The following is a 24,055-nucleotide window of genomic DNA, read 5'->3' as shown; positions in this document are numbered from 1 at the left end:
TATTTCTAAAAGTTTCTGTTTTTTTTTTATCTTTAAATATAACCATGTTGAAAAATGTTGGACAAAGCTGTGATGTACGTTCAGAACTGATTCTGATTCTTTTATTGGTTTATAAAACTCAAGGTATTTATCCTCTAAACTTCTCGTCTGTGGAGCCGCAGAGAGTGTTGATATTTTTAAAAACTCAAGACCTACCTTTAGTCTGGCTTTCAATTCAACTTCATCTTTTTATTTATAAATTTTAGTCATTTTTATTGTTTTATAGTTGGTATATCATTTTATTACCATGAATATTTTTATTTATTTCCGTCTTCTGTTTTACTTTGAACACTTAACCTTTCATTTGTGGTTTTCAACACATTTCCTCTCTTTTAGTACTGTGTATTTTATTTTGTGCTCTTATCTTTTCATTCATTTTTTTTTAATTACTGTTTGGAGTTTTTACTTATTCATTGATTTGATCTTTCTTTTTTTAATCATTCGTTTTTATCCTGACTCTGGTATTTCCGCACTTATAACAGCTCTCCTCACTTCTTGTTTTTAATAATTACCGCTCTTATTGTAGGGGTTATTGTTTTGAGGCACTTTGTGTTACATTTTCTTTGTATTAAAACTGATATAGTCAGACTAATCGATCGATAAATTGATCGATTTGTTTGTCTGGTTATGTGTTTGTCCTTTTGTTTTATCTGGCTATGTTTGCATTTTCTTTTCTCGGGTCTCTTTTGCAAAAGAGATCGTGATCTCATTGAAACTACCTTATTAAATAAAGGTTATATACTGTATTTATAATAGAGCTACAATGATTAATCGACTAATCGATTATTAAATTAATCAGTGACTATTATGATAATCAATTAATCGAGTCATTTTTTTAAATAAATATGTCTAAACTCTCTGGTTTTAGCCTCTCAACTCATCAAAGTTTGGGTTTTTCATAGTCCCTTCCTGTTTTATTTTGGTATGACTTCCCTTGTTTTTACTTCCTGTCTGTTTACTTCCTGATTATTTTCACCTGTTCTTGATCGCCCTCACCTGTGTCTTGTTATCCTCCTCCTCCCTGGTGTCTTTTCCTCCTTAGATCCCCAGTTTGTCTTTTTGCTTGATGTTTTTCCTGCGTGCCTTTGAATTCAGACTCTGGATTTTGTATTCTTGATTTTTTTTATGTCTTTCCTTTTGGATTTGTTGGATGCCTTTGTTTTCCCCTGTGCTTGCACCATGAGTCTTGTGTTTTGTATTTTTTCATTAAACTTCTGAACTTATCCACTCCTGTTGCAGTCTGCCTGGTTGACAAACTGCGACACAAATGTGAATATTTTCTGTTTATGACAGTAAACTGAATATGTTTGGGGGTTTTGACCTGACAGGACATTTGAAGACGTCACCTTGAGCTCAACATTTTTCACCATTTTATGAACCAAACCACTGACTGTTGTCTGCAGCCTTCACATATCATGTGCCTGGAAAAAATAACAGTCGCTCACATGCCTTCACCTTCAGTAAAAGTGTGAGAGTATGTATGCGCAGCACGTCGCCACACAAATAGATAAACATACATTTACTGAGACCATTATCTTGGCCTCATGCCTGGAAAGGCATAGCTGCCCCGAAGCCATCCTCCAATAGCCCAGGTGTGACTACATCCATCTCACATACGAATGTCGTCCTCTGAGCGTCCTGGCCGTGTCCCAACACAGCCAATTAAAGACATGGACCGCTCCAAATCAGCACTATCACTTCTATGAAAGAACATGTCTGCACAACTTCACTTCTGTTCTCAGAAATTACTATAAAAGTCAGATCCGCCAGCTGGCCGTCCACCAACCAACCAACCAACCCCGCCTGGTTTGCGATGGGGTGGGGGGGGGGGGGGGGGCAGAGGGAGCTTTGAGACAGGCAGTCGAGGACGTATCAGACACAACAACACATTCGGTCGCACTGAGTAACAGGCTACACCATGTGGGCGGCATGCTGCAGCTACCATACGGTCAGGAAAAGCCCGTTTCCTCCTCCGTCTGTGAACTGAAGCGCAGAGCGGGGACGGGAAATTGTGGAGTCAAGCACCTCGTGTAATGACTGTCATCTTACAGAGTCGACGGCATCAACAGGGATTCAGTAAAGAGAGGAGGAAGCCAGGGTACGACTGAGCCTCTGATCCCACCCGACAGTTCAGCCTCTACAGCACATTCACTCCAACCTTCACTATAAATATTCAACACATTCAACTGCAAAGCTAAATTTATAGCGCCGCCACACAGCCAGTTAAGGCACCTGACACTATAAAACTGTAATACAGACTAAGACAGATAATACAGAGCTGCTATGTGCTGGGATGCACCAACAATAAGTCAAAGAACTAAGTTTTTATAAGCTGCCAAACTGAAAAAAGATCTTTAAGAAGATAAAAGTGGACACAGACGTGAGGAATCCTGACTCTCAGTAACACTGTTAAGATTACAGTTACTAATTTGACCAGAGAAACTGTAGAAATTGAAGATAACTCGGCTATAAAAGGCCTGGTTTTGATCGTTGTTGGGTTAAATGATGATTTTGGAGTATTTCACCTCTGGCCAATCAGTGGGATCGTTTCTCACAGAAAAGTAAGGTGAGGGGAAGGGACACGAGATCCAATGGAAATGCTGAGTTTGTCAGTTTAACTTTTTTCTCTGGTAGACACAGGGTGCTAAAATAATCGAGTGACGTGCTGAAATCTAAATAATGTTTTTAGCGAGCTACAGTCACTTTGTTAGCATTTAAACCCCCTGGTGGCCATGGTTTTCAGAGTATGACACGTTTTGCTCTGTCTCTATGACCTGAAATAAAACACAAATAAATCTTTAAACTAGTTAGCAAACAATGAAACGTTTAGCTAACTCTTTAGCAAGCTAGTAAACAGTATGACATTTCTTTAACTTTTAAGCGAGCTAACAAACAATGTTTTTCACTAGCTAGCAATCAGTGTAACATTTAGTTACTGTTTTGCTAGCTAGTGTTTGGTTAAATTTTTCGCTAGCTAGTGAACAGTGTAATGTTTAGTTAATTTGTTTTAGCCAGCTAGGAAACAATGCAACCTTTGGCTAACTTTTTGGTTAGCTAGCAAACAATTTAATGTTTATTAAACTTTTTTTGTTGGTTATCAAATAATATAACGCTTAGGTAACTTTTGAGCAACAATGCAACCTTTGAACTTGTATTTTGTGTTGATTTTGGAGGCCTCTGTGGACAAAAGCAGTAGTGTTTCCTCCGCATTAACCACAAAATATGTCAAAAAAGAGATTATCTAAATGAAAATCTGCCAGGGAAAATGTAAGCACAGGCTTGTTTCATCTGATTTTAAGGAGAAGCCGACCCGCTGGCAGGCAGTAAAGATAAAATAGAGATAACTACACAGAAATAGCCCATCTTTTGGCAGATGGTCAGTAAAGAGAGAAGAAAGCCAGCGTACGACTGAGCCTCTGATCCCACACTGACACTTCAGTCTGTAAAACACATTCACTCCAACCTTCACCATAAATATTCAAGACATTCAGCTACAAAGCTAAATTTACTGCAGGTTCACACAGCCAGTTAAGGCACTTGACACTCCACTATAAAACTGCAAAGACCCAGAATAAAATCCATGTAAATTTACCTGGAGTTTGGTGGGCTCTTACTCCTGCCTTCTCGTTGCCCAGTGTTGATACAACAGAGGACCTGTCTAAAACCTGTTTCCCTCTCCCTCTGCCATACACATGTCATCCTCTGCACGCCCAGCTCCTGTCCTCCCATCACTGACGCCAATTAAAGACTGCGCCCGTGCTAAAGCTGTGACATCAGCGGCCTGGAACAAAGCGGCCCGACCGCTCCACGCCGCATGCCAACTTCCAGATGAATCCTGGAGAGTTCTGTGAAATTACGATAAAAATAGTGCCAGCCGGCCGGCCACCAATCCCTGCCCACTTTGCATCTTGCACTGGCAGGGCGCTAAGCAAGTTGGAAAAGAGAGTTGTCAGTATGTTGGCATTAGTGGGTGGGCTTAAAGACCTGTGAACAGTTGGGAGACACTGATGTGGAACAGAACCGGTGAGGGGGGGAGAGTGTGTACGTGGAGAGGGACGTGAAGCACTGAAGAAAAAGGACAAAACTGTTCGTTCTCAGCAGTGATGGTGTTTAAATAAAGGTCATGTTTACTGGAGATAAGGTTTAATTTTTAAACCAGATTACAGCAATGATTTTACTTTAAATTGTGTTGCACCAGACTTTAAAACTTTAAATTTCAATTTAGTTCCTCAAACATTTAGACTCAATTTCAAATGGATCCAGTAATTGATTTGATTTATTTGTTCACGCAATATTTATTAAAAAAACAGGTGCAAAAACCCCTCAGAGGGGCTTGATGAAGGCACCCAGTGAATACCTAAATACCTTAGAGACGAGAAAAAATAACTCAACACATAAGACAAAGAAAAGGACAGAGAAGACAAAAGAAAAAACAAAGGATGTGTTTGCACACACTAGTAGATATTCTAATAACTAATAATGCTAATATTGTGGAGATAAAAACAATTTAACAGTTTTCTTCTTTAATTGTGCTGGTGCTAAGTTTAAAAATATGATAGTACATAACTTTAAACTTACACTTGAGGTGGTTTAACTTTTAAAACTGCTGCCTTTTTAAGATTGACTGAGCAAAATAAAGTTCATAAAAAAAGTCAAGGGACAGGCTCAATAATTTGGTCAACAAACTTCTCTGCCGAGCCATCATAAGCAGGCTAACAAGGCTAACTAACTTTCTAAATTTCTGAACAGAGATGAGTTTCTATTCAAACTTACACCAGCAGAGTTTTCATTTTGAAAATAGCTGCCTTTTTAAGATGGATTTAGCAAAAAAAAAAAGTTTATAAAAAAAAATGAAGGGACAAACTCCGTTTTATGATGATTGATGATGTCTTTAAGTCCATTTTCTCAAAGGAGAAAACAGCTTTTTTTTCGAGCCATCATGAGTAGGCTAACCGACTTTTTAGCTTGCTAGCAAACAATGTAGTGTTTAGTTTAGTGAACTTTTTAGCTGGCAAGTAAACAATGAAACAGTTTGTTCATTTTTAAGGTAGCTGGTAAACAATGTAATGTTTAGTTTAGGAACACAGAGCACATGAACATTTACAGCTTTCCCTCTCTTATACTTACTAGGTCACAACAGCACTCAATTTTATGTATTTATTTATTTTAATGTGGGCAGGAAAGCATCACCATATTGATTAAATTCTATTTAATTTTGTCTTACATTCTTAAACTTGGATTTACTAAACAGATTATTTTTAACTGTGCAACAGATCTCTGCTTATTTTTAAAATGTGGATTTTTAAACACAGTTTTGCTGAACACTGAAATGATCTTTGATTAAATTCATCTTTGTTTGTGCAGCCCCGTCTGTTTGGCAAAGAGCGACTAAACTACAAAATAAAACAAAGCATCAGAACGAAAACATCTCTGTCCCTCCTCGATCATTCATTCATTCATTCATCCATGTGTTCCACAGCAGAAACAGAAGCAGCTTTCTAAAACAGGACCGGCAGCCTCCTTCCCCCATTCAACAAGGTGGGTTACGCAAACAGATCAGTGCACAGAGCTTACAGACAGACAGAATAACTGCCATAGTGCGACTCAGCATGGCGCCTCCTTTCCTCTCGCTGCAGTCATCGCTGTCTGCCATCTGTACTTTCAAACCATTTGGGGATTTGGAGTTTGGCTCCTTCGCAAGTGTGAAATTTTCTGCCCAGACTTTTTGATTTCTTGGAAGAATCCGAATGATGCCAAATGATGCCATGGTGATACTCAGGCAGTGAAAGCACACATTGTAAACTAAGGAACTCAGAGTTAAGGATGATTTGGTGATCGTACTGATTATATTGATCTCACCTTGTCGTAACACTTGTAGATCCGGTGATAGAAGGAGGGCAGCGCTGACCGAGCAGCAGCAGCGACTCCAGACACCGAGCGAACTCACTTCTGTAGTCTGTGTTGATCTGACGGAGGACAGACAGAAAATCACTTAGTCTTTTATTTTAATAATGTGACTCTATGAAAGACAGAAAACCCTTCTAACTCAGCTAAAAGAAATAAAAAGACAGGAAAATCAAATAAAATTACAGTCATGAACTGATTAAGATAGATGATAGATTAAGTATTTCGTATGTTTGTATTTCATCCAGAGTTCAACATATTCTGACCACATCTATGAAATTTTTATCTGAAGGTCACAAATGAAAGGAGAAACAGAAATAAATAAGAAGTGAAAGCTAAAGAATGCAGATGTGTCCATGGAGGGTTTAAGAGGACAGTGAATGTATTGATGAGCAGGAAAATGAAATATTTGGCCTTCACAGTCAACACATATCAGTCTTATTGTACATCTACTGGAGATTTACGGAGCTGATGTTAATATATTTCTTTGTGAGCTCTTTCAAATAACATAAATATAAACATCTGAAGCGTTAAAGTGCTGCACAAACTTCTGACAGTTATTTGATTTCCTCACACGGGTCCTGTGCTTTTGATGTTGTTTCGTCTGCTTTTCGTTTATCTTGTTTGTTTCTTTGAACGTGTGACACTCTAACTCTAACCCAGTCCTATTAATGTTAGCTAAATGTGTCCCTGAAAAAATGAATAAATGAATGAAGTTTTCATTAGAAAGCACTGAGTTGAACTTCCTCAGCAGAAAAATTGGTTCTGGGCTTTGGGGCCACAGAAGAAAAAGCAGTGAAACTGCATTGGGAACAAGTGAAACACTAATCAGCACACTGCAGTGTGTTACACTCCGACTGTAACCTTTTCCAGCTCTGCATGAACGCTGCTCCGACTCACTTTGCTGCTCTGCACTGGTCTCAGTCGATGAGGGAGCTTCACAATCCTCTTCAGCCGCTCCATGAGTTGCTGTGTAAGCAAGAACATCCGGGTGTGATTCAGCGACCCGCTTCACCTCGTCCAGACACTGTGGACAGCCTCCATTGAAAGTTCAGTTCAGTTCGGCTGATACTGTAACTGCTCTGCTGCCAAGAAAACATCTCTCAGAATAAACTTTGTTCTTTGTGATGTCTGAGCAGAGGACAGTTTGCTGTCCAGAGTTATACACACTGAATTATTTTATCTATTCATTCATCTATACTCACATTTTATTTCTCTGTACACACTCCTTCTGTCTTACCCACTCATGATGCTCTGTAACTCTTTAATGATATTTCCTAAAATACAACAATAATAAAGCTGTTAACGTTTTAACTAGCTACCAAACAATGTAATGTTTAGTTAGCTATTTAGCTAGCTAGCAAATGATACAATGTTTAGTTAACTTGTTAGCTAGTTAGCAAATGATGTAATGTTTAGTTAGCTTAGTAGCTAACTGGCAAACAATACAATGTTGAATATAATATTTAGTTAACTGTTTAACTAGCTAGCAAACAATGTAATGTTTTGTTATATTTTTAACTAGCTAGCAAGCAATCTAACATTTAGTTAACTTTTTAAACTACGTAGCTAACAATGTAACATTTAGTTAACCTTATAGCTAGCTCGCAAACAGTGTAACGCTTTGCTAACTTTTTAAGTAGCTAGCAAACAATGTAATGCTTAGTTCGCTACTTAGCCAGTGAGCAAACAAACAATGTTTTGTTAACTTTTTAAGTAGCTAGCAAACTGGTAAGTATTTAATTAGCTTTTTAGCTAACTAGCAATCAATATAACATTTAGTTAACACTTTAGCCAGTTAGCAGACAATATAACGTTTAGTTAACTTTTTAGCTGGCTAGCAAACAATGCAATATTACATTTAGGAATACATAGCAGCCAAAAGTTAACTTTTCCCACGTCTTTTATACTTACTATGTCCCATATTATTTTAATTTGGGTGAGCAAACATTTCTATATTGATGAACTCTATATAATGTCGGTTTACCTCGATAAACTTGGATTTACTAAACAGAGATACATTTTTAATTGTGCAACAGAGTTCTGCTCAATTTTAAATCTGGATTTAGTCATTTTAAGCCTTTGGTTTGGCTAAACTCTTATTTGTTTTAATCTCAAATCAAATTAACCTTTGTTGGTCTGTAATTCTCAGTAAAACAAAGCCTGAGTCGCTGTGTGAGCAGGAACGACCTGCCTCACGTCGTCCAGACATCATTGAAAGGCCAGTTCAGTTCAGCTGATACTGTAACTGCTCTGCTGCCAAGAAAACTTCTCTCAGAATAAACTTTGATCTTTGTGATGTCTGAACAGAGGACAGAACCACTGATAATGTGTCCTCCAGAGTTATACATCACATACACACAGTGAATCATCCTTTTATCTTTATTTTATCTTCTCACTCATCTATATTCACATTTTTTCTCCCCACAAACTCCTTCTTCTCCGTCTCGTATTGCTGCACCGTATTTTCTGCATTTCATATTCTCTGAAATACTCATGAAACACTGTAATAGCAGCTTATAAGGCTGTACTCACGTAGCCCATGTCCAAAAACTCAAACTTGTTGGCTGAGCTGAGGAAGGCCGAACAGGTGACGAGGTGAACCTGAAAACATCAGAGGTTAAAGATTAGATTTCAAACAGGCTGCGTGGAATACGAGACACCAACAGACTGAAACGGAGATTAAATGTATTAAACGCATCCCCAAACAACTAACTGCAGATCAGACGGGTCGGTATGATCAGCATCTTCACAGTCCATTCACAGACGGTTATAAGCACAGGCAGCGGTGCAGAGTACAGGTACCAGGTATGTGTGCTTTACTGGAGCATTTCCAGTCTGTGCCACATTACATTTCTATTCATCTACGTTTATCTGACATGTGGAGTTAGTATTAAAAATTCACATAAAAAACACACAGATGAACATTGAAATAAGTGGTTCCCAACATTTTCTAGCTCATGACTCCTTACAAAAAAGACTCTTTGTCATGTTTTTGTGACAAGGACAAGTGATTTCTGCTTAAACTTCTCAAATAATTCAGTTTAATTAATTGTTCAAGGCCTCCAGAGGTTAAATTATCCAATATTTCACACAAAAAATAAATTTTACATAAGTTTTTTTTTTAAATTGTGCATCAGGACTTTGTTTTATTTTCTTTCCTGCACCAATATTATATCTTATGACCCCTCAGATTGATCTGGGCTTTACATTACTAAATTACAAGCTGCACATAAAATATGTTAAACGAGCTCCAGCTGTAAAATACACACTGATGCATCACTAATAACAATCTAATAATAAGTGTTGGGGAGTCATAAATTACAGCTAATAAAAACAGTAGCCTAATTTAACTACACTGCTGGTAGTTTAGTAACATTCATCTTTGCAAGTTGTTAAATTCCTGTTTTACTGTTTTCTTTCTGTAGTTAACTGTTAAAACTACAAACAGTTTTAGCCAAAAAAAGAGAAGAATGATTTTTTTGTTTATATTATATCATTTCGTATCTCGTGACTGATGGAAATTGTTGTTGTTTTTCGTCTTTCCTGTCCAATTAATCATCTCACCACCCCTTAGATTTATCTGGTGAACTTTTGGAAGACCTCGACCGTTTGGAAACTACAAGACTAAATTACTAACTTTATATAAAGTAGTTAAAACTGGTGAAAAATGTTGATGACGGTTTTCCAAAGACTTGAGTTGACGTCCTTAAATGTCCTGTTTTGTCCACAACCCAAAACTTTTCAGTTTACTGTCCTAGAAGAGTAAAGAAACCAGAAAATATTCACACCGAAGAATCTGAAATCAGAGAATTTGGATCATCATTTATTATAATTACTCAAAATGATTGTTGCCAGTTAATTTAATAGTCGATTAATAATCGGTTAATTGTTGAGGCTCTATTTGCTGGTATGACTTTTTACATTTTGCTGCAGAAGGAACATGTTTTGTGACACTTTAAGTACATTTTGGTGATAATAAAGTGGGATTTTGATTGCAGGATTAAAGGATCTGAGTGTTTCTTTGAATGTGTTATCTGTCAGCAGCTGTGTTTTTAATTACTGAATATTATGATTTATTATGAGGTCTTTATTTGCCCGTACCTGGAGGGTTGGCAGGAGGGCAGTCAGGTGTGAGAGCTGCTCCTTTAGTGCTTTCTCCTTCTCCTCGTGTTGACTGCAAACACAAACAAACATGTAACGCCACACCTTCACATCCACGGCTGCCGAAATACTCAGAGGACTGAGCTCAGGAGGTGCGACCACAAACAACATACTCCATATTTCCAGAAGCTAATCTATCTGTCTTCGGTAACAAACGCACGGACGCACACAGGGCCGGACACACAAAGCCAGACATAAATAGCCTTTAACACCCTTCCGGGAACCCAGCCACTGGACGGCTTCCAGGCAATGGAGACAGAGAGGGAGATGGAGGACACTGGGCACGAAAAAAAAATCTCATTAAAGATCCCCACAGAGTGCAACCCGATACACTCACTCACATGCACGAGATTGTTCTCGTTCAGTCGCGCACACGTACACAAACTGGAAAAGAAAATGCTCATGTCATTTGGATTCTTGCTGTTTTGGAAATTGGAGTTTGCAGATTCAGAGAGAAAGAAGAAACAGAGATAAAACACAGATTTAACATTCTGCTCAAGTTTCATATATAATATATATATCTATTAGTCATTAATCTTACGTGAAATTGAATTGAAGTGCAATAATTTGATCTTAGAGACTAATTAGTTGCAAACCTTGGATGGCATTAAATCAAACTTTAATGATTGCTCTGGGGATGCACCATTTTTAATTATTTTAGTGGCAGGATACTGGTGAGTTAATGCTAAATTAATGGTTTTGGAGGATGTCATTATCTTGTTTTCGCAAAGCAGTTTCTTAATTTTTTTATCGCTTGTTTCTGCACAAGCAAGCAGCCACTAAGTAACATCATGGCAGGCTGCCACAAATGAAAAAAAAAACAGTAATGATCCTGTTCTCAGGACAGTTTACTGCGAGGAAAACAGCTGCTTTAAAGGGATGGTTTGGATTATTTGAAGTGGGGTTGTATGCGAGGTTCTTATCCGCAGTGAGTGTGTTACCAGCAGTAAGATGGTGGTCGACACGCCCCTGTTTGAGAAGCAGAGAGAGGTACAAGTGTCAGAAACTAAGCACTGCGCTGCTGTGGACAGGATCAGCAGCAAAATGTATTTTAGTCACCTAAAAAAAAATCAGTATTAGTTTAACTGTACACTATATCTAGATATAGATGTACTTTCACTGCTCTACTTTACCGCCTGACAGCCTTTTCTGACAAGAAATTGCCATTTTATAAGCCAAATATCATCGTCTCAAACTCAACCAGACTCGTTTGGCAAAATGAGTCATTTCACTTTGCTCACAGCAAAAACAAAAAAGTTGAGAAAACTCAAAATTTCAAGGCAGCAGACTGTAATAGATTTATGAGTTTTGAGCCCAACTCAAATTATAAAGTTTTGAAAAAGTTTTACCAACTATTGATCTTTCGTTGAGATAATTAACTTTTCTTGTTTAGATAAACTTGAAGCTTTGAGTTTTAGAAATCTAAAAAAAATATTGAGCAAATTCGGTGAAGTGAAAGTAAATGCTAAAATGTAAATATTTTCAATTAAAACAATTTAATTTTTCAGGCACTAAAAAGATAAATCGGGTTCACAGCTCACTGTGACCATTTTTTTTTCTAAAAGAGTCAAGTTTATCTAAAGAAGTAAAGTGAATTATCTCATCTGGTTGGCAAAACTTTTTAAAGCTTATTTCAAAACTTAAGAGTTTTAATTTGGCTCAAAAATTCTTAAAAATCTATTGCAGTGCTCATCTACCTGGTTGATCTGGTAGTTTGTTTGCGTTATTGTGTGACTTCTGCGTTTCAAATTGTTAGTTTGGATTTACTGAAGTCACACAACAACACAAACAAACTAATAGATTGATGCAGCAGAAGACTAGCAAAGACAAAAAAATTACTGATTCCGTCTATAAAGTTTGGTACGTTTGGAGGGAACAATATTTGGTTTATATAAGAAAAGAAAAGGCTGTCTGACATCAAAGTAAAGCGCTGCAAGTTTTCTAAATGTAGTGTACACTGCAGTGATACTACACCCCCTGTTTGGAGACGCAGCACTGGTGTCCTGTACTGGTGTAGGAAGCAAAGCAACGTACTGCTGTGGACAAAGTCAGCAGCAAAATTTTAGCCACCTACAAACATCAGAATTGGAGGCCTGGTAGCTCAGTTGGTAGAACGTTTGTCATGTGTATGTAGGCTGTGAGGCATGAAAGCCCCCCAGTATCAGTTTAAATGTGCACTATATTTAGAATATTTTCATATTTTGTCCAACAGCCTTTTTTGGCAAAAACCTGCTATTATATAAGTGAGTTAACGCTCTCCCTCGCTCAGCCAGACTCCATTGGCAAAAACATTGATTTTTCCTCACAGAACACAGGAGCTGCAGGCGAACTGCTGCCTCAATCTGTTAGTTTGTTTTATTGCGTGACTTCAGTGTTTTAAAAGGTTAGTTCTGATTCACCAAAGTCACACAATAACACAATTAAAGTAACCAATAAGGGCAGCAGTAGACCAGCAACTCCTGTGTAGCTGCAGGGCAAAATTACAGATTTCAGCCATGGAGTTTGGTTGGTTTGGAGAGAGCGATATTTGGCTGAAATAATGGTCGGGCTTATATTTCCTATCAAAAAAAAAAGCTGTCTGAAGGCAAGGTGGAGCAGTGGAAATATTCTAAACATAACCCTTAAACTAATTGATTTTTTTAGGGGGATAAAACACTGCTGACCTCGTCCACAGCAGTACACCTGCTGCTTCTCTCAGGAACAATAGCAGGTGCTAAAGACGCTAAAGGTGCTCCGGTTTTTATCTGAACTGGAGGAAACTTACAGACTGTGCAGCACTTGCTTTTGCTGAAATTACCGACTTGAGAAAGTTTGTCATTGCTTGATGTATATGCGTCTGACATATATACTTTTCAGTTGGCTTCATTTTCATTGATGGGATCCAGGAACGAGCTGCAACCAATCTGTAATCCCGCTGAAGCGGTTTTAATTCAGTGGCGCGCTTTGTTGAAATGAAAATCACCCAAAGAAAATGTGTTTGGTGAGGAGACAGATTATTCCAGAGCAAACAGGGCGCTGCTATTCATCACCCTGAGCACAATGCAGCAGGATGAAAAGGAAAAACTATCAAGTGACCGGGTGACAGCAGGATAATAGCATTTAAATATGGTAAATATTGTGACTCCAGCTTTATGTCGACAAAAGAGCATTTTCACACAGTTACTGTAAATCTTTATATATTTTATTTTACCTCTGAGCTGCTTTCAGGAGGATCTTCTTCCTCTCTGCTAGTTTTTCCTGTCAGACGAGAACAGAGAAAACACCCTCTTTTATTCCTCACACTGCTGTGAAAATGGCCTTGAGCTCTCTAATACCTAATGAATTTTCAAGATTGTGGGGGAATAAAGAACTGGTGTAAATTCCACTGTGTGCTTTCTGCTCTCTTGGATCTCCTGGATTGTTCATTATGCAAACAAAACACACTCTGTCCTCACAGTTAGGTTAACAGAGACATCCAGTGGACAAACGGTGCAAATATAACTTTACTGCTTCCTAACGTTCAGACTGAGGTCAGAGAGGATTCAAATTACAAATGATTTTGTAGAGGACTGGATGTATTTCATATCTAACTTACTCTTTATAAACAAACCTGATGTAGTAAATCTAATAATTTGGTTTCCAAAGCAGCATTAAGATAAAAGTCCAACATGTATTTGCAGAGAAAACTTCTAATTCTTGTGAAGGTTAATAAAAACAGGCTTTCTGCAGGTTTTATTATTAAGTATTATTAAGATTATTATACACTTTAAGATCTATTTCACATTAGTGCTGCATGATTTGGTAAAAAAAACACATTGTGATTATTTTGACTGAAATTGTGATATGCAATTCAACTGGTGGAAATGATCAGTTTTGCATTATACTTTTCATGTTCAGTGAAAAAAAACAATTAAAATCTTGATGATGTGATATTTATCGAGGTCAGAACCAAACAAACATGTTTTCTTTCATCTGGAGAACCAGATTTTTAGCTCAGGTCATCTCTGCAGCGCTACAGTACAGATCTGCATATTACACTTGCAGTTGTGTTGCATTAATTGTGCAGCCTTGTTGCACATCCACACTGGCAACAAAGCACATGCACGGTCTGCATGAGCGTTTGTCGGTTCAGTGTTGGTTTCGTTTCATAGTTGTTACGGGGTGATATAAATAATTTGGCCCAAAAAATACATTAAAAAGTGAGACTGAAGTTTATGCAACTTTATAAAAATAACCTTAACTTCATAATTCAATCAATTTTAATACATTTTAAGGCCTAAAATTCAGACTTTTGGATATTAGACTTTTTAATATGACCTGCAGAAACCCTGGAAAAGAGTAACGCCTACATGTTAACACCACAAGTTTATGTAAATGGAGAATGTTTTGATCCCATTCAGATTTTTATCAGGTCAAAATGTCATGATTGAGCATTTCAGAATCCAGAAACAATCCAAAAACTTCACACTCTGAAACCAACAGCTGTCTGAATTAGATTAGATATCGATTTTTTTTGTATATTTAGATATATTAGATATTAGATATATCATTTCTAATGCAGTTTTTCGGTGTACTGTGTGGATTGTTAGTTGGTTTAAGATGTTTATCATCCTGAGCTGATTCAAATTAACTGTTATATTGATTTTTTTCTTCTTACTTTCATTAATGGCTGTTTTAACATAGATTTTTTTTTAAAAAACTGTATCATTTACACACCAGATGTATTATTTGCATATGAAACAGTTTTGGCTCAAAAGAAAAAAAACATTAAATGAATTAAAATTTCCATTTATTCCACGTCCCACAGAAGAAAATACTGCTGGAATATTTTGGGAACTGATTTTTATTCGGTTCCTCTGCAGCATACTCAGTGGTATTATATTGATACTGGTAGTATATTCAGCTGATAATCTGTGATCAAATGATCAATGGTGTTTACTCGAGACAAACATCATGTTTCTATTTTGAGGTTTTTAAAGGACCAGTGTGGAGGATTTTAGTGGCATCTAGTGGTGACATTGCAGACTGCAAACACTTCGTCTCACTCTCCCCTTCCAAGCCTGTAGAACAGATGTGGGCATGGAAATACCAAAAATTAAAAATATAGCAAAGACGGTCGATAGCATTTTGCTTACCATTAAACTGTTATCAGACCTTTATTTTGAAAGAGGTCAGCGCTGTGTTCATAAATGATAATGAACTGAATCTTTTATATTAAACTGTAACTTTATTCACTCAGTGCTGCACATACATGTTGTTTATGTTGTTCTTCTTCTACTTTTGCTGCTACTATCACTGCAACCTGCAGGCAGCGTGCATGATATTCTGTAAAACATCAAGTTCTGGACAAAATATTTGCCCACAATTAAACATGGAAGATCAGAAAGGGTGACCAACAGTAGAAGTGCCATATATACAACACCTCTGACTATTCCATTATTACAGATTTAGCTATCATTAGGACTTAATAAGCTTTAATAAGCATTTTTAGACATTTTGACCTGAAAAAGATCGAACTGGGATCAAAACATTGTCCATTTACATAAATCTGTGGTTTCCAGTCAGCGTGCAGGAATTCATCTTTTCACTGAATGAAAAAAACAACAGTCTTAGAAAACACATCACATCAGGATCATTATATAACCTGCAAGCTGTTGAACAGAGTGCAGATCGCACTCTCCTCTTCCTCCACATTCAGACACACTTCTCCTATCATCGCTCTGAGCAGAACGATCGCCTCTCGAGCTGAAGTCTGCAGCTCCTTCACCACCTACAGATGGAGGAGGAGGAGGAGGAGGAGGAGGAGGAGGAGGTTCACTGACAATTAAAGGCCATGTAGGCGACTGCACTGCCACGCATTTATCTTCAAGCTCAAACAGACAAGCACAGTTATTCTGCTGGTCAAATATACAAATTAAAACTTGATTGATGCCTGAGTCACAGCACTCAAAGCATTTATCCTCTTGAATCAACATATTGTTCAAAAACTAACATGTAAGGAAGATTATTATTGCCAGGCATCAGCAAAAAAACAGAGAGGAGCAAGATTTTTTTATTTTGCATTTTGAGAATTAAGTTGAAATGTCAAGAATTAAATCAAATTGTCGAGAATAAAGTCAAAAAGTCGTGATCTGAGTTGAAATGTTGAAATGTCGGGAATAAAGCTGAAATGTAAATGGGGTTGAAACGTTGAAAACTAAATAAAAATGTCAAGAATAAAGTTGGGATGTCAAATGTTGAAAGGTTATGTCAAAATTTCATGAATTGAGTTGAGAGTCAAAAATAAAGATGAGATGCTTTGAATTTAGTTGAAAAGTTGAAATGTCATAATATCGCAATGTCAAGAATCAAATTGATGTCTTGAGAATAAAGTTGAAATGTTGTGAATGGAGTTGAAAAGTTGAAAACTAATTGCATTGTCAAGAATAAAGTCGGGATGTCAAGATTTATTTATTTATTTATTTACTTATTTATTTCAGGTATGTCAAGAATTAAGATGAATTGTCGTAAAATAAAATAAAGTTGAAACGTTGAGAATAAAGTCAAAAAGTTGTGAATTGAGTTGAAATGTAGAAAAATTTAGTTGAAATTTCATGAACTGAGTTGAAAGTCAAAAATAAAGTTGGAATGTTGAGAATTTAGTGAAATGTTAAGAATGATATCAAAATTTAATGAGTTGGGTCTGAAATGATGAAAAATAATCTAAATGTAATCAAGAATAAAGTCAAAATGTCAAGAATACAGTTGGGATGTCAAGAATTGAGCCGAAATATTGTAAAATAAATAAAGTCGAATTGTCAAGAATAAAGTTGAAAAGGCAAACATTAAGTAAAAATGTTGAAAACTAATTTGAAATGGTGACAATATAGTTAAGAAAAAAGTTGTCAAGAATAAAGTAGGGATGTCAAGAATTCAGACGAAGTGTCGGAAACTAAAATGAAGTTGAAATGTCGGAAATTGAGTGAAAATATTTAAAAATAAGTCAAAATGTTAAAAAAATAAAGTTTAAATGTTATTTTTGCAGTTATTTTGCATTTTGAGAATAAAGTTGGAATATTGAGAATAAAGTTGGAACATTTGGAGAATAAAATCAAAATGTTACTTCGACTTTATTTTTGACATTTCAACTTTATTCTCCTGTTGCAAAAACCCCAAAACAAAGCAAAACAAAGCAAAACGAAACAAAAAAACATGTTTCCTCCTCTGATTTTCTCTAGTACTAATACTGACAGTTTGATTTTATTCTCAACATTTAACTTTATTCTCAAAATGCAAATAATCATAACAAAGATCTTCCTCCTCTCATCTCTTCCCCTAAATCATGTCCTTAATAATCTTCCATAAACATGAGCTGTGAAGTTACAGCAGAAACTGTTTGTATTTGACCCGACTTGATTCAGCAACGCTGAAAATATTGTCGAAAACTTGTCCTCATTTATATGTTTATATATTCAAATTGCAGCATGATGAGTACACCTGCACCGCGTCTCACATGTCATCATCACCACCGCTGAGCGCCTGAATTATTCATGAAGCCAAATGTGTAGATAAACAGGAGACGGGAGCGTCTCACCAGCACAGCCTGGTCCAGCATCTCACAGCCCTGAACGTAAGCCGTCTCGATGTCGATGCAGTGAGTCCGACTCTCCCTGCGGTGAACAAACAAACAACAGCTCGATGTAACGTGTCGCAGAGAAGAGAACTTCAGAGGGTCATAAATTGAGCTGACTGCTTGGATTCACTCACACTTGCATGTCTCTGAAGCACTTGATGCAAAGCATGGACTTGTTCTCTGTTGAGAACAGGATGTAGGGCTCCTCGTGGAGAGCTGCACACACAGACACACTTTAAAATCAAAGTATTCTGATTTTCATATTTGTGAACAACAAACAGAGGAGGTTTCAGGATGCAAACTGACTGACCGGCTGATATGTTTACCACCGTACTGTTCTCTTAATAAATCTAAGCACAGGAGGGACCACACCCCTGAAGAACAACACGCGTTTACGCCGGTGTAACGAAGCCGTGTTGGCGGTTAATTCTTCTGGAGTAAATTACAGGTGGCACTCACAGCACTTCCTGTGTTTGGCTTTGGTACGTTTGGCCAGGGACACGATCTCATGGTGGGAAAACATTCTGGCCTTGTGAGTCAACTCCCTGCAGGCGCCGCACAGTGGCTGACTGCAAGTGTTACAGAAGTACATCACCCCCGTGTCCTGAATGACAAAAACAGACAAACAACACAAGTGAAAGACAAAGTGGAGACGTGTGTACGTTGGTTTATATGTTGTTTTGGATTTGGATGGTTTATAAGACAACAGGCTCCAGACGTGTTAATGTCTCTTTTTAGTCGATTTGTTTTTCTTTGCAATAGTTTTGTGTCTTCTAATTGTATTTTTGTGTCTTTTTTCTGTCCCTATCTGGTCATTTTGTATCTCTTTTTGGTAGAGATGTCTTGTCTCTGTTGTCGTTTTGTGTCTCTCTCTGGTTGTTTTGTGTCTCTGTGACATCTTTATGTCTCTGTTGTTGTTTTGTGTCTCTTTCTGGTCATTCTGTGTCTCTTTGTGGTACTTTTGTATTTTTGTTGTCATTTCATCGTCTGTTTGTAGTTGTTGACTTTCACAAATAAATATTTGCTTAAAATAGACTCTTGGGTCCAGGGGCCCCTTGACACCTCGTGGCCCCTGGGCCTGTTCGGCCTGTTCAGTGATCCATCCATAGCTTAAAGCTACACAAGGTGAAATAAACACACCTGTGTTGAAGCTAGTACATGTTTAATTTTACATTTTATGATAAGATGAATGAAAAAGCACCAATGTTCACAACGATTGTCTCATTTTATTACAAGCACAAACAAAAGATGCTATAATCACACTAAAAAGCTGCATTCACTCCTGTTTAACATTTTTTTTTCTTTCATATTGTCTGTGAGTCTCCAACATTTCCTGGTTAAACTTTAATATATAAAATAACATTATGTTTATGCTTCATGTCTGTGTCGATCCTGTATTCTTTCACTGTCTGTCTATGATGTAATCGTGTGGGTGTGTCTGTCAATTTGTACCTTTTTGTTGCTCTCCTGGTCACAGTTGGCACACTGCACCGTCTCCTCAGCGTCCCCGTTGTTGTCGACCAGGAACTTCAGCAGACGGTCCTCTGGTGGGAGGCCGTTACTCCCTTTCACTGTGGACGGGTATCTGTGACAAACACAGACAACAAGAGAGAAGAAAATCATGGCATTCAGCACCAAGTTTGTTCTGTTGAGTTGAGGCATCAACAGGAATAATTTAAACAGTTTGATCTGATAAAAACAAATGAAAAAGAGCAGTGATTGATTCTTGCGCTGCTGTTTTTTTAATGTTTCTCTCCACTCAGACGTGTTTTATTTCGTCTGGATGTTTGGCCTTCACTCAGCAGAATAACACACGTGTCATGAATAACCTTCTCTGTGCTCACTTTAATTCTCAGGTTCAGGTGTGTCCACACAAGCAGAATTTCAGTTCGATTAGAAGCCAGTCATGGTTTGCTAAACTTTGGAAATGAAAACATACTCATAGATTTGATTTCTTTTAACGAGGAAAAAAAGAAGATGCATTTTTAAGAATAGATAACAAGGTAACTGAACTTGTTTAAATTAAAGTATATGTCTTACAGCATGTCTGGAGGAGTTTTCATCCTCGTGAATTGATTAAATCTTGGTGTCAAGTCACTGAAAATCAAAACAGGTTCAAAGTCAAGAATATAAAAATCCACACCAGTTCACACAAATAAACAACAATAATATCTGCAGTAAAAGGGGAAAAACACAAGTTTGAGATCTACATACTATTTCTATCAATGCAACATTTCCATAAAGTTCCAGAAAAGACAAACTAGAGGCAAAAAATATATAATATTGAAATATTAGATTTTCAAATGAGCAATAGACAAAAATCACTAGTCAACCAACTCTGTGTAATGATACAGCATTGTCTCTAAATCCATAAGGCCACACAACTGAAGATTTTCCTATAAAATATATATATTGCTTAAAAAAACAAGCCAATTTTATTTATATCATGCAATACAATAAAAAGGCAAATAAAATCTGTGCATGAAATGTAAGTCCCTGCAGAAAGTACCTTTCAATATGTGCCAGTACGTATACAGCTGAAATGACAAATAAAGACATAGTCTACACTAAAATAAAGGTAAGGTATGAAAGAAGCACTAGTCATTATTTAAAAAAAGAAAAAAATATGTAAAACTAAAACAAGTAAAGCATGAGACCGGAAAATAAAATTTACTGGGCAACCACAGGGCAGTGCAAGACCAATCAATCAATCAATCAATAAACAAACTTTATTTGTATAGCACCTTCCATACAGACTATGTACAATAGAGTGAAATAAAATGTATTTATAAAATAGAGCTAATGACAAAACAAAGAATAAAGATAACAATGACATATGATAAAATAGATTTTAAAGCTATGATAATAATAACAAAACAGAGATAGATAAAAACCTAAACTAATTAACTATACTATACTATACTAACTAAGCCATGGATTAAAAAGAAAAAGTAAAATAAAAACATAAAATCATAAATGGGATAAAAAACAAAATATGGATAATAATTAAATAACAGGTAAAGTTAAATAAAATAAAGTAAAATAGAATAAAATAAAACTATACAACATGATATATTTCCCAAATAAAGTAAAAAAAATAATAATAAAGTAAACTAGAAGCAATGACAATAAAAACAGATGTAAAAATTGCACAAAACTGAAAAAGATTTTCACATGACTAATTTATATAAAGTAAAATACACAAGCTCAAAACTCAAAACACTGAAAATGAGAAAACGGGAAAATAAAAGTGACAGTGAAGCAGCAAATTATATGAACTATGAATTATATGAATATGAATTAATAGTCCCAAAAGGAGTTCAAACATGGTGATGAAAACGTGTAGGCTGTGGTTGGCCTGTCTGCAGTACTGCAGAAATCCTGAGGAGGGCAGTCATGACGTCGATGACCCCTCGTTCCGCTAAAGATCTCGCGAGAGTGATCATTTTAACACAAACCATGATCTTTATCAAACTCTAGTCAAATGTATTCTGTCCTTAAGCCTCAACAGGGTAACCACAGCGTTGCCACATTATGAAACATAATTAATTCGTAAAACGTGCAAAGTGAAGAGACAACACGTGAAAATCTCGCGAGAGTTTGTCACATCTTGGGTTCCCATCTTGATACAACCGTAGAAGAAGAGAATCCGGAAGAGGAAGCAGAACACGAAGAGACAAACGTGTGAGTGAGGGTGCACCGCCCGTAATCCAGAACGTTCCAGGTGAGGGAGCACCGACAGCACGTTGAACAGTTTGTGCACCGAGGGAAACATATTCGACGGTGAAAATGTCTGTTATCTCCGAGGAAAACGTCCGGGGCGGGAGCCTTTTCAAGGATATCGGCGCCGAGGACCCAGACGGTGAGCCCACTGAGATCGAGAGCCTGTGTATGAACTGCTACCAGAACGGCGTGACACGTTTACTTCTGACCAAAATCCCCTTTTTTAAAGAAATAATCATCAGCTCATTCAGCTGTGCTCACTGCAGCTGGTCCAACACCGAGATACAGTCTGCGGGCAGGATTCAGGATCAAGGCATATGTTATACACTGAAAGTCAAAACAAAACAGGACTTGAACCGGGAGGTGGTGAAAGCTGACAGTGCGACCACCAGGATCCCTGAGCTGGATTTTGAAATCCCTGCTTTTACCCAGAAAGGTGCTCTTTCCACCGTTGAGGGTCTTTTGGACCGGGCAGTTGCAGGTTTGGAGCAGGACCAGCCCGTCAGGCGAGCTACTCACCCTGAGGTGGCTGACAAGATAGATGAGTTCATCCAGAAGCTCAGGAAGCTAAAAGATGTTGAGAACGAATTCACTCTGGTGATCGAGGATCCATCGGGCAACAGTTTTGTAGAAAATCCACTTGCCCCTCAAAGAGACGAGGCTCTCACGGTGACCAAGTTCAAGCGGACGGTCCAGCAGGACATCCAGCTGGGACTGAGGGCTGAGGACGACTTGGACGAGGAGGAACCGGCCAGTAACAACCTGGACGACATGAGAAACGAGGTTCTGGTCTTCAACACTAACTGCCCAGAGTGCAACGCGTCGGCCTCGACCAACATGAAGCTGGTCCAGATTCCTCACTTCAAGGAGGTCATCATCATGGCGACCAACTGCGACAGCTGCGGCCACCGGACCAACGAGGTGAAGTCAGGCGGAGCCACGGAGGAGGTGGGCACAAAGATCACCCTGCACATCACCGACCCCTCAGACATGACCCGCGACGTGCTCAAGTCCGAGACGTGCTCTGTCGTCATCCCTGAGCTGGAGTTTGAGCTGGGAATGGCGGCTGTGGGCGGGAAGTTCACCACCCTGGAGGGGCTGCTGAAGGACATCAAAGACCTGATCGTCTCCAAAAACCCCTTCGTCTGTGGGGACAGCAGCACCACGGACCGGGTGCAGAAGCTGAGCGAGTTTGGGGAGAAGATTGACAAAATTATCGCCGGAGACATGAATGTCCACTTCATTCTGGATGATCCGGCAGGGAACAGCTACCTGCAGAACGTGTACGCGCCTGAACCAGATCCTGAGATGACTACTGAGAAGTACACTCGCACGTTTGAGCAGAACGAAGACCTCGGCCTGAACGACATGAAGACTGACGGATATCAGGAGGACAAATGAACTGCCAGCACCAGCTGAAAGGACTGAATAAGTTAACATTTGCCGAAACCCAGTCACATTAAAAATGCTCCATATTTTCTCATATTTTAATACATTTTCAGTTTAAATCTGGGTGAATGGGTTATTTCGCTCTGTATATTAACCAGTGAGAGGGCTTCTAAGTTGTCTAAATGTATAAGAAAAATAAATTAACATAAAAACATGAGAACATGTTTTGTACGCAATGATTCTTCTCTGTTGTTAACCCCAAAGTCAAAAATACATATTTTCCCCCTGGTCTGTGGAGCTTTTTATCCATCTAGATTTTTTTTTGGTTGACTTGCAGAATTTTGGAGATATTTGCTTAAAATTTTAAAGCCACCCTCTCTTTTCAAAAATCATGACTTTGGTTACTCAAGATAATCTACAGAACTTGTGAGCAGTTTCATGCAGGGACTACTTTCTGTTCCGGTAGATTCTACTGCTGAGTTTTTCAAGTGTATTTTTTTGGCACCACAAGCCGAGTGCCATCTGTTTCCATTGTACTAGATAAGACATTCAGACATCCCTACGTCCGATATCTCACACCAAAACTATCTAGATGAATAAACTGCACTACAGGTCAGGGGCAAAATATGTATTTTTGATTTTGGGGTGAACTGTCTCTTAAAAATAAATCCTCCACTGTTGCATTCTTGTGACATCCCAGAAGATGGCGCTCTGTCATTTCTGATTAAAAGGCTTCTTTTCTCAGAGGACCACACACTGTGTGACAAATTAATCTTTTTATACACCTGTAAGCATGACATCATCTAAATAAAGTGTTATCTAAATTGATAGTTTAGCTCTGCTCTTTGATTTGGCAGATGCTGAAAGAGAACGGAGCTTTTTCTGTTGTATTTTCACGTTCAAACACTTAATTTTCAGCACTAATCTGCGTAATTAGTCTGAGAAACAGCCAGGATTTGTACAGTTAAAGAATACAAAGACTTTATTGATTTAGATTCTTCGGAAGTCTGTGTGCTTTGTGCAGATTCACACGACCGTTTCTACAAGATCATCTCAGTATAATTATGTTTGGGCTGCAGCTAATGATAATTTCCCTTATCAGTTCATCGTTTTGTTGTCTGGAAATGGAGAAAAAATATGATTTCCCAGAGCCCAAGGTGACATCTTCAAATTCTTTCTTTTATTTAATCATCAATCCAAAACCCACAGATAACAAGAGACGGGTAGAATAACAAAAACACGTTT

General features: G+C 37.8%; 2 protein-coding genes across 2 annotated transcripts in view; one reads left to right on the top strand and one right to left on the bottom strand.

Annotated features, from left to right (window-relative positions):
* rnf207a (ring finger protein 207a) overlaps nucleotides 1–24,055 on the bottom strand; it is a 36,238-nt gene that overhangs the window by 6,246 nt on the left and 5,937 nt on the right. The window contains exons 2-11 of the mRNA XM_084739380.1: nucleotides 19,151–19,283; nucleotides 18,158–18,302; nucleotides 17,833–17,914; nucleotides 17,660–17,735; nucleotides 15,731–15,856; nucleotides 13,298–13,344; nucleotides 10,048–10,120; nucleotides 8,479–8,547; nucleotides 6,844–6,912; nucleotides 5,899–6,005 (exon numbers count right to left, since the gene is read on the bottom strand). Coding sequence (XP_084595506.1) covers nucleotides 5,899–6,005; nucleotides 6,844–6,912; nucleotides 8,479–8,547; nucleotides 10,048–10,120; nucleotides 13,298–13,344; nucleotides 15,731–15,856; nucleotides 17,660–17,735; nucleotides 17,833–17,914; nucleotides 18,158–18,302; nucleotides 19,151–19,283 — 927 coding nt within the window. The remainder of the gene's footprint in view (nucleotides 1–5,898; nucleotides 6,006–6,843; nucleotides 6,913–8,478; nucleotides 8,548–10,047; nucleotides 10,121–13,297; nucleotides 13,345–15,730; nucleotides 15,857–17,659; nucleotides 17,736–17,832; nucleotides 17,915–18,157; nucleotides 18,303–19,150; nucleotides 19,284–24,055) is intronic.
* Nucleotides 21,437–23,107, top strand: zpr1 (ZPR1 zinc finger). Its single transcript, XM_084739357.1, has one exon. It carries the CDS (start codon nucleotides 21,488–21,490, stop codon nucleotides 22,820–22,822), a length of 1,335 nt encoding a protein of 444 aa, XP_084595483.1. The 5' UTR covers nucleotides 21,437–21,487; the 3' UTR covers nucleotides 22,823–23,107.

This window comes from Lutjanus erythropterus, chromosome 2 (genome assembly GCF_056507025.1).
Source record: "Lutjanus erythropterus isolate fLutEry1 chromosome 2, fLutEry1.hap2, whole genome shotgun sequence".
Taxonomy (NCBI): Eukaryota; Metazoa; Chordata; class Actinopteri; order Lutjaniformes; family Lutjanidae; genus Lutjanus; species Lutjanus erythropterus.
This window is presented reverse-complemented; position numbering and strand designations above follow the sequence as displayed.

What these genes read in the sequence shown, in the direction of transcription:
- zpr1 (XM_084739357.1), top strand. Translation starts at nt 21,488, where the DNA reads ATGTCTGTTATCTCCGAGGAAAACGTCCGGGGCGGGAGCCTTTTCAAG.